This window comes from Chiloscyllium plagiosum, chromosome 1 (assembly GCF_004010195.1).
Source record: "Chiloscyllium plagiosum isolate BGI_BamShark_2017 chromosome 1, ASM401019v2, whole genome shotgun sequence".
NCBI classification, from domain to species: domain Eukaryota; kingdom Metazoa; phylum Chordata; class Chondrichthyes; order Orectolobiformes; family Hemiscylliidae; genus Chiloscyllium; species Chiloscyllium plagiosum.
This window is the reverse complement of record NC_057710.1, coordinates 37,231,435-37,242,698: the sequence shown is the minus strand read 5'-3', so window position 1 is coordinate 37,242,698 and position 11,264 is coordinate 37,231,435. Positions and strand designations below refer to the sequence as shown.

The following is an 11,264-nucleotide window of genomic DNA, read 5'->3' as shown; positions in this document are numbered from 1 at the left end:
CCTCTAGGAATTCTCTGACAAGTCTTTACTGCAGAGAATTCCTAGAGGCCTGGCACTCCAACCACAACGCCATAAACAAACACAGATCTAGATGCCATCTATCAACCCCTCAGAAAACAAATAGGAAATGACATCACCACAAACCCCAGGAACACCATCCAGGACAAACCTATAAATAGAAAGCAGGAGACAACAGCTTCACTTCACTTAGAGGTCGCCACTGATGATGTTACCTAGCCAGGTAATGAAACGTCTGGATATCAAATCTACAGCTCAGCGAGCAAACCTCCACCCTAAACCTCAACCTGAGCTACAAACCTTCACAAACCTTGCAAAAACCACAGACTTTGCTGTTGACACAAGAGAGTGGCCTTAAACTACAATATTCACAAGCAAACATAAACAATTGACTCAAATATGGTTCATAAATGCAATCATTTATATCCTGCCATTAGAAGGAAATCTTCACCAACATGTCAGCACATCTTGATAATGCATTTTTCGATTAAACATAAAATGTTATTTTATTACATTGCACTAGCTAATAGAATTTAAGAATAGTTTCTCCAATTGCTCATCATTCATTTTGGTGACCCTCTGCTTCCTTTAACATCTTGGCACCAATATCATCGACAAGTTCCTTCAGGTGTTTTAAGTGGTTCAATGCTCTGGTGAAAGAAAAACAATTAGCAGTTACTACCCATCACACAGACAGTTAGGAGTTTGGTTCCATTCATACAAACCAGATTGGAGTTGAAAGGCGACTGGACTAACACCTACCCTTTTGCCACAGTCCCTCCTTTTGCCAACTTAATCCCAAATGTTTATTCAGTTGCTTTTGCAGATTTTCTTGACGTATTTCCAAAATTTATCCCAATGTAAGACAATATAAACATGAATTATTTAGACATGCCCCAAAGTCTATTTAATTCAGTAAATATTAGTTGACAATCATGTAGCATTTTCTGAAACCTGTAGCACTTGCAATTGGCTCATAATTAGTCACAGAGATGTCTCTTTTGCCAGTACTTGGCCCATATCCCTCCAAACCCTTCCTCTTCATATACCCATCCAGATGCCTTTTAAAATGTTGTAATTGTACCAGCCTCCACCATTTCCTCGGGCAGCTCATTTCATACACGTACTACCCTCTATATGAAAAAGTTGCATCTTAGGTCCCTTTAAACTTTTCCTCTCACACCCTAAACCTCTAGTTCTGGACTCCTCCACCCCAGGGAAAAGACGGTGTCTGGTTATCCTATCCATGCCCCTCATCATTTTATAAACTTCTATGAGGTCACCCCTCAGCCTCTGATGCTCCAGGGAAAATAGCCCCAGCCTATTCAGCCTCTCCCGGTAGCTTAAATCCTCCAACCCTGGCAACATCCTTGTAAATCTTTTTTGAACCTTTTCAAGATTCACAATATCTTTCCTATAGAAGGGAAAATTGCAATTGGCCAAAATTGCACGCAAAATTCCAAAACTGGCTTAACCAATATCCTGTACAGCTGCAACATGATCTCGCAACTCCTGTACTCAATGCTCTGTCCAATAAAGGCAAACATTCCAAACATCATCTTCGCTATCCTATCGACCTGCAACTTCACTTCCAAGGAAGTATGAACCTACACACCAAAGTCTCTTTGTTCTTAAAGGGAGAAAATCAACTACTATTGATGATAAACTTATTTCTCCTTAATCACAACACTAGAATTATGCCAACAATTCAGATATATTATACAAAAAGGAAGTTAGGCATTTGAACATAAGAAACAACTTTAATTTTGATGAATAAATAACATCCTATATCATGACATTTATTATTTATGATTCTAAATTCATATAGGGTTTCAGAATTTAAGAATAATTTGAAAACCGCAAGATTTCAAAGAGTAAAAAGATAGAACAGAAAAATGTTATTGCCTCTGTCAGAGCAAAGACTTAGGGATGATCAAATAAATACTTCAGTATCTTAAAGATGTCTAATTGGGTAGACATAATAAAAATGTTTCTGCTTATGGTGAATTCAGGCTTAGCACTACAAATCAGACCAGAACTGGTAAACATGGAAAGAATTTTGAGAGTAGTAAGAACACAGAACTAGACACATAATAGAGTCAGAGAGATGTACAGTATGAAAACGGACCCTTTGGTCAAACTTAAACCTCCAGCAGCATTTCCACTACAAAGTAGCCCTTCTCAAAATGGCTGCTCTAAAAATGACAGCTCCGTTATAGCTTGCTTTACTTTTTATTTGCTCCTCGCCAGTGACTGAGACAACTCCTCTCAGAATCCTTCTCAGCAGCACCCTCTGTGCAAGATGTACAACCCCACAAAACCAATAAGAAAAATGGCCAGTTAATTAGGTCTTGGCTTTGTTAACCTGAGGAATATATTTATTTTTAATTCGCTCACTGGATGTGAGTGTCACCGGCTGTGCCAGAAGTTATATTGCAGCCCTAGATGCCCTTTGAGAAGGTAGTGAGCTACTTTCTTGATCTGCTGCTATGTATTTGGAGTAGGTAGATCCTCAATAGTGTTAGGGAGGGATTTTGTTCCAGTGATACTGAAGGAACACAAATATATTTCCAAGTCTGGATGGTGAGTGGCATGGAACAGAACTTGTAAGTGGGTGCTCAGTTGGATTTGCTGCCCTTGTCCTTGAGATGGTGGTGGTTGTGGATTTTAAAGGTGCTGATTAAACAGTCTTGGTGAATTTCTGTAGTACTAACTGTAGATAGGACACAGTGCTGCTGCTGAGAATATGTGGTGGAGGGAGTAAATGTTTGTTGATGTAGTGTCAATCAACTGGTTGCTTTGTCCTGAATGGTGACAAGCTTCCCAAGTATTGTTGGAGCTGCACTCATCAAGCAGTTATGAATGGTGCTGAACATTGTGCAATCATCAGCAAACATCCCCACTGGTGTTGTTATGATGGAGGGAAGGCTATTGATGGTACAGCTGAAGATGGTTGGGCTGAGGACACTATTCTGAGGAACTTGGCAGGGATGCCCTGGAGCTGAGATGACTCCAACAATCATGACCATCTCCCTATGCATCAGGTATGATTCCAAACAGTGGAGATTTCCCCCAGCTTCTATTGACTCCAGGTTTGCTAGGGCTCCAAACAAATGTAGCCTTGATGTCAAGGGCTGTCACTCTCACCTCACCTCTGAAATTTAGCTCTTTTGTCCACTTTGAACCAAGGTTGTAATCGGGTCAGGAGCTGAGTGGCCCTGATGGAACCCAAACTGGGTGTCACTGAGCAGGTTATTGCTGAGCAGGTTATTGCTGAGCAGATGCTGCTTGATAGCACTGTTGATGACACCTTCCATCACTTTACTGATGATCAAGAGTGGACAGATGGGGTGGTAATTCACTGGGTTGGATCTGTCCTTTTTGTGATATACCTGGGCAATTTTTCACAATGTCAGGTAAATGTTGGTGTCATAGCTTTGCTGGAACAGCTTAGCTAGGGGGAGTGCCATGTTCTAGAAGAGAAGTCTTCAGTTCTACTGAAGGAATATTGTCAGGGTCTGTAGCTTTTGTAATATCCAGAATCTTCAACCATTTTTTGATAATCACGTACAGTGAATTGAACTGGCTGAAGACTGGTATCTGTGATACTGTAGACCTCTGGAGGAGACCAAGGCGGATCATCCTAACATTCCTGCAGGATTGCAGGTCTAGATCTGATCTGGTGCTTGTAGAATTATTTCGCCCTGCCTATTATTTGCTGTTTACACTGTTTGACACACTAGTTGTCCTATTTTAGTAATTTCACCAGCTTGATACCTTATGCCTTGTGCCACACTTAGCATTCCCTCCTGCACGTCTCATTGAAACCAGGCACTAGAGAAGTCTCCATCTCTTCTGTGTTACCACCCCCAGCCTGAAGACTCTCCATGATGACTTGCGTATGGCACCCATAAATTTAATCATACCAGCATTCCAGATCACGCTTGATGTCCAATCTCCTGGAATTCTCTTCCTTGCCTATCAGTTACTTTATCCCTCTCTTGATGCCATCCCTACTGCAAAGTATCTTCTGTTTGCTTCTTGCTTCGATGAATTAAGTTATGGATGCCAAATGTAAGTGATCATAGAGAGTCTTAAGGCTGGAGGTGGCAACACCGATAAGGTAAGGGCATGGAGAGATGTGAAAATGCAGGTGCCAATTTTTAAAAAATTGAGTAAATTCTTGACCAGCTGTCAATGTAGGGTGATACGCAAAGGGATGGTGAGTGAATGATTCTATGCAGAAATTAAGATGTAGCCAATTGCAAGATCACAATGTACCACTCAATGAGTTAGTCAACAACATACCTCTGGTCCCATTGATAATGGCCTTGCTGGAACTAACATTATATCTGCAGATTAGAGCACATTTCCTACCAGATTACCTTTGTAATGATCTGCTGCCAGATGCCTCCTCAAAATCCAAGCCCAGCGTCTGAGACATCATGCATTCAGATATCTATTCAGAAGAAGATATTTATTCAATGAACATATAACATTGCAAATGTAACCATAATTATAGGGGCTACATATTAAAAATACCTTTAGAGACAGATGGGTATTTGGAAGTCAGCTAAGTGCCAGTAAAAAGCTCAGTCACTTTTTTTTCTCGTTAATGCTTTGCCTGTGTACCCGAGATTCTTGATGACACTCCTGGGTGGGATTTGAGAACCTCCCAAGAAATGGTAGGAGGAGGTCAATCAGCCTCAGCCAACGTACTCGGGTGGAGCTTGCGGAGGAGTTGAGCTGACATAAGGTGGCGCCCCGGATAGGTGTCCAGTTCAATGCCCTGGTGAGGTCTGGCAGGGTGGTGAAGGACATGCAGCCCTCAACTCACCGCCTTCACTCTTTCATCTCCTCTGCAGTCTCTAGCACATACACATTTGAAACATTGCCTGACAGTTACTTATCCTGACAGGGATGATAATTGTCTGCCAGTTTCTCTGCCAAATCTTAACTTATATACGCACATTCCTTCCCTTTCAATATAGCTATGACTTACCAGAGCACAGTTTAAACTGGTAACGGTGAAGATCCACTGAGATCGGGGAGTGGAATCGAACCCAGGTCCCTCGCGCTGTGAGACAGTGGTGCTAATCACCATGCACCTGCAGGATAAGTTCAAGCTGGCCAATTGCCAATAATCATTCTAACCTGTGCCGCTAGCAAAATGAAAATTGTCATTGATGGCATTCAGCGCCATTCACAACTTCTCAAATACTGAAACAGGCCAAGTCCAAATGTGGCAAGGCCCAAACAACGACCAGGCGAGGGCTGACAAATGGCAAGTAACATCCACACCACTTAAGTGCCCGGCAATGATCAGTTACACCAAGAGACAATCGAACCATCACTTCTTGACATTCGATTAATCTGCCATCACTGAATCCTCACTATTAGTATCTTAGGGGGTTACCATTAACCAGAAATTGAACCGAACTCATCATATAAATACAGTGGCTACAACAGCAGGTCATAGATTAGGGAATCAGCAGTCAGAAACTACTCTCCAGGCTCCCCAAAGCCTGTCCACCATCTAAATCAGGAATGTGATGAAATGCTTCCCATTTGCTTAGATGAACACAGCTCTAACAATACTCAAGCTCAACATTAGCAAGTTTGATAGGATGTAGCGAAAAAAATGTCACAGTAAAACAAAAAATCCAAACTTCAACACAACTCAGACTTGGCCACAAATATGAGTTTATATCGGTGATTGCTAATCCATTCAAAAGAGATTCTTGAACCAAACAGTTTGAGAAGGATTAAGATGATCTTATCTCCACCTGGAATGCATTACTCCAAATACGGTCCTTAGACTAGAAATTGTTTACCTTTCCAATTTCTTTGCTTTCTTGTGTGTCTTCATGATCCAAACTCTGCTGCACTGTTTGTAAGCTGAACAGCATCTGTTTCAGTGCTTCAACTGGACCATGGTGCTTTCCTCCTGAAATTCCTGAGGAACCAGAATGGTTCCGCTAAAATTTAAAACAGCAAAGCATCAAAGTGGAAACGCTGAAAGAAAAGAAGTGTTTACTGCTTTGTATTTCAAACACTGATGATGCCTCCATCTGTAACAGAAAGCCAAGGTGCCATATAAGAAAAGAAGTGACCCAATATTTCCCTTTCAGATGCTGTCTGGCCTCCAGCTTATTGCCAGTTTTTATTTCACATTTGCAATATTTGAGGTTTTTCTTTCATATTGTATGATTCAAAGGCTTACACATTCTTTCTTTTATACATAATTGGTAATGGCACCCTGCTTTCTGAGTTCTTAAGGTTCAATTAAATAATATATATTTTCACCAGGAAAATTAACACTGCATCTGTTTTAAATCTAAATTTGTTTCCTGGTTGTCACACAAAATCAGACGATTAGGTTGATCACCTGACCTCCAGTAACAAAACTTTTTCAGCCTCACTTGCCTGCTTGCTCTCCAGACCTGATCATTTTCCATTATCTTTCAGCAACTGTCTGATTTTCTGAATATCAGTCCCAAAGTACTTATATAAGTCATTATATATGGCAGAGAACTACTCCCAGCATAGACACTTCTTCCAATCCCTCATTTAATTGTCTTTTTAATTATTGATATCTCAATTTGAAATGAATCATTATAGAATCAAGATGGACTAGAATTGTACTGAACTAGACTAAAGGATTGAAATAATATTTCAAATCTCAATATTCTTACTTCAACCAACAAGTAACCAGAACAACTAAAGTGACACTGGTTACTTAGAAATTCAGGAAGCCAACATTAAAATCTGCTGGGAATCTACCACACTGCAATAAGGATGGTGAAACTAAGTGGAAGGCATATTAGCGAGGTGGGCAGGTGAGTGGCATTTGCAGTTCAAAGGCAGCTGGGGATTGAAACAGCATTCCAAAACTTCAGTCTGATACTTCAGTAAAATACTAGAAAACTGCAATCTCAGGGGTACAAAGCTGGAATGGGAAACCAAACCCCTCCTCCTCCTCAACGTCATCCCCATACAAACAAGTTCCTGGTGAAGTCAACCTGGAAAGAAAGAACTTAAAATCACATAACAATACTCATGTCATCAGGCTGCTGGTGAAGTGTACAGACATTAGTTGTATAAGCAGGATTGTATCGAAATAGAAATACACGAAATGGATGGGGCAAGCCATCTGCAACACCCCCAACCCTCTCAATCCATCACTTACCTTAGACGCTAACTAAAAGAACTCTGTCAACAAACACGCTAAATTCTACAGGGCCTCACATTTCTGTCAAACCACAGACTCTTCTAGGATTACCCTGAAGAACAATAGTGAAAAGCTCACTTTAAACTCCACTCTCCCAAAACAGGCCCTAGCCAAATTAAAATTGGTTCTGAAGAGTTGTATTGGACTCAAAATATTAATTGTTTTTTCCCTACACAGATGCTGCCAGACCTGCTGAGTTCCTCCAGCACTTCCTCTTTTACTTAAAACTAAACACTCTCTATTTAGCTGGTTCTGCTTCTGCCCTATGACCGTCCCAAATTTCTTAAGGCAAAATTAACCCACTTCTTCCCATTGTCTGCCAGGATGCAGTTCTGTTATTTTTCACCACTCTTTTCAAACGGATCTCCATTTGTTCCCTTTCCATAATCTTCCCAGTTGTCGGTGACCGCGAATCCATTCACAGATACAAGAGATGAAGGAAACAGAAAGATCAGTTAGACTAACTAGTGCAATTAAAGTGCTGGAATATTATGTTAAATCTCAATATTCTTATTTCAACCAGCGTGTAATCAGAATAGCTAAAGCGACACTGATTACTTAGAAATCCAGGAAGCAACATTAAAATCTGCTGGGAATCTACTACACTTCAGTAAGGATTGTGAACGTAAGTGGAAGATACACCAGCAATTTAAGCAGATGAGTGGCAATTGCAGTTCAAAGACTGGGACTACTCACCTGATGCTGTGCTCAAAGACATGTTTGGAGCAGAAGAGGCATTACTCTGTATTTAACCTTGAACTGGAATTGTCCAACTCTGTGCCCAAACAGGAAAGTATTCCCCCGAATCGAAATCCTTGATTTTGATGTGCACCATATGACCTCATACACAGAGAGGAAACAGTCTGACCTACCCTTGACACTAACCTGATGGCCAGTATTTAAAGGATCCTGACATGAGTCATCAGTCAGAGTAGGGTTGGAGGCTTCAAAGAATTCTTCTTCACTGTTGCCCACAGGCACTGGTGATTTGCTAGATCAATAACAGAAAAAAGGTGACATTCAGCAGTCAATTCATCGCTGAAGACCAGATCGTAGATGTGCAGCTCCAAAGTTGCTGGATCTTTGCTGATGGACGTGCTCATGGATAATAGCCACCCTCCTGTTTGTATGACCCTTGCCAGCAGATTTCTAGCACAAAAGCAGTTAAACCTCACCGCTTTCAGGTTGTGTGAGAAATGGAACAGACACAATCAAAAGCCCTGACAACCACTATGTGGGAAATCAGCTGCTGACGAAAAAGACAGACATATTGGAAGTGCCAATTTAGGAAATTGCATGATACAAGCAGACACCACAGAGACAAAAAAAAATCTGGTAGAAAGGACTACAGTCCTTATATACAGTGCTGAGGTAAGAGGACAGGGGGTAAAAATACAAAAGGGAGTCAATGAGCTCATAATGAATGCAGTTGATAGCCTAGCCCTTGAAATAAAGACTAAAACAAACCTTCAAGGTAACTATTCCGCCCCTTATTCTTGTGCTGGCTGACTCGAAAAGCCAGTTACCCGCTTTTTCTTGGCACCCTCCAAATTAGTCATTTTCAGCTGATTATCTAATTCCTGACACGAGTCATCAGTCAGAGTAGGTAAAAACAATGACTGCAGATGCTGGAAACCAGATTCTGGATTAGAGTGGTGCTGGAAAAGCACAGCAGTTCAGGCAGCATCCGAGGAGCAGGAAAATCGATGTTTCGGGCAAAAGCCCTTCATCAGGAATAGAGGCAGAGTGCCTGCAGGGTGGAGAGATAAATGCATCATCAGTCAGAGTAGAGTTGGAAGCTTCAAAGAAATCTTCACTGTTGCCCACAGGCACTGGTGATTAGAGTTTAGAAGTATGAGAGGCAACCTTATTGAAACATAAAAAGAACTTGGTAGGATAGATATGGAGAGTTTGATCTTTCTTTGGGAGAATCAAGGACCAAAGGACATAATCTCAGAGTTGCACAATAAGAAATTTCTCCCAGAACGTTGTGGAATTCTTTATCACTTTAAGAGGCTGTGTCATTAAGTATATTCACTGCTGAGATAGACAAATTCTTAACCAGTGGAGTTGAGGATTAACAGATCAGCCGTGATCTCATTGAATGGTAGAGAGCTGGACCCAAAAACCCTACAACTGCACCTACAACTTAAAGTCAAATCAAGAAAGAAAGAAAGAGTTGGAGACGGACAATGTAATGAGAAGAAATTGGAAGCAATGTTAACTAAATCTTCCAGTTCAGTGTGAAAGCAAGTAAGAGAAAAACCTCAAATGAAAACAGAAACCCAGCAGTTCTGAAGAAAGGTCACTGAACTCGAAAGTTCAATTCTGTTTCTCTACAGATGCTGCCAGAAATGCTGAATTTTTCCAGCACTTTGTTTTTTGGTTCAGAAATTTTCAGTATCCACAGTTCTTTGTTTTATTTAAAAGAACACCTCTGTTCAGCCTGCATGTATCTCACTGTGCCACCATCTCTGCTGGGTCTGTCCTGCTGGTAGGACAGGACATATCCAGGGGGTGATAGTGGAACATTGTCTATAAGATATGGATCTGTGAGTATGACTATGTCAGGTTGTTGATTGACTAGTCTGAGTCAGCACACCCAATTTCGGCACTAAGCCCAGATGTTAGTGAGGTGATCTTGACTGGATTGACACAGCTGGGGTTTATTTTGCCTTCACTGTTCCCGGTGCCAAGATCAATAACAGGGTATCCGTCCAGTTTCATTTCTTTGGTGAGACTTTGTAGCAACTGATACAATTGAGTAGCTTGCTGTGCCATTTCAGAGGCACTTTTTTTTCAAATATTCAACCACCTTGCTGTGGGTATGGAGTCACATGTAGGTTAAATCAGAATAGGATGGTAGATTTCCTTCCCTGAAGGCCATTAGTGAGCCAGATGGGTTTTTGCAACAATCAACAATTGTTTAATTAGACTCTTAATTCCAGATATTTTATATGAATTCAAATTTCACCAACTGCTATGGTGTGATTTGAACCCAGTCCTCAGAACAATAGCTGAGTTTCTGGATTAATAGTCTAGCCACAAGGCATTGCCTCCCCTTTGCCCATTCTCTGTTGGAATAGCCTTACTTTCCCACAAACTGAGAACAATGACATGCAAAAAGGAGGCATCACTTTGTATGGTTCAAGATGATCTGTGATGGTGCATGTAGCCAGCAAGTCGTAAGAGACATTAAAAGTTTATGAATTCTACTAAATGTTATTGTTATAAATGAAATATTCTTCAGATCATCACTATGTACGGAGATTAATTCAAACGCAGGAGGAGGCCATATATAAAACTACAACTTCAAATTCAAAACTCAGTATCGCAGTTTTCATTACTACTTCATATTTAAGCTTGCCAAACCAGAATTAACAAAATCTTTTCTCATCAGCAGATGGCTCTGCTGGACTGCACAACATATTTTCAAATTCATACATATTTAGCACATTTACAAACATAAGAAACCTTCAAAAATAGAAAAACATATTTAAATGTATATTTATAGTCATACAGCACAGAAACAGACTCTTTGGTCCAATTCGTCCATGCTGCCCAAGTTTTCCAAATTAAACTAGTCTAATTTGACTGCATTTGGCCTATATCCCTCAGCTCAAAAACTGCATGAATTCATGTAAAACTCCATTATCTCACTTTTTAGATTAGAATCAATCTAAACATCATGGCATAGACAGAGAACACAGGGGCCAACACCTTCAACATATTAGGTAAAAACAATGACTGCAGATGATTGAAACCAGATTCTGGATCAATGGTGCTGGAAGAGCACAGCAGTTCAGGCAGCATCGAGGAGCTTCAGCAAAATCGACGTTTCGGGCAAAAGCTCTTCATCAGGAATAAAGGCAGAGAGCCTGAAGCATGGAGAGATAAGCTAGGGGAGGGTGGGGGTGGGGAGAGAGTAGCATCGAGTACAATAGGTGAGAGGGGGAGGAGATGAAGGTGATAGGTCAGGGAGGAGAGGGTGGAGTGGATAGGTGGAAAAGGAGCT

At 40.9% G+C, this 11,264-nt stretch overlaps 1 protein-coding gene across 2 annotated transcripts in view; it reads right to left on the bottom strand.

The window, feature by feature from the left end:
- Positions 1-418: 418 nt before the first annotated feature.
- The window catches only part of c1h18orf54 (chromosome 1 C18orf54 homolog), a 39,604-nt gene continuing 28,758 nt past the window's right edge, over positions 419-11,264 (bottom strand). For both annotated transcript variants that reach the window (XM_043721299.1, XM_043721376.1), the window contains exons 5-8: positions 8,135-8,240; positions 5,853-5,996; positions 4,404-4,477; positions 419-668 (exon numbers count right to left, since the gene is read on the bottom strand). In XM_043721299.1, coding sequence (XP_043577234.1) covers positions 578-668; positions 4,404-4,477; positions 5,853-5,996; positions 8,135-8,240 — 415 coding nt within the window. In that variant the 3' untranslated portion in view covers positions 419-577. The remainder of the gene's footprint in view (positions 669-4,403; positions 4,478-5,852; positions 5,997-8,134; positions 8,241-11,264) is intronic.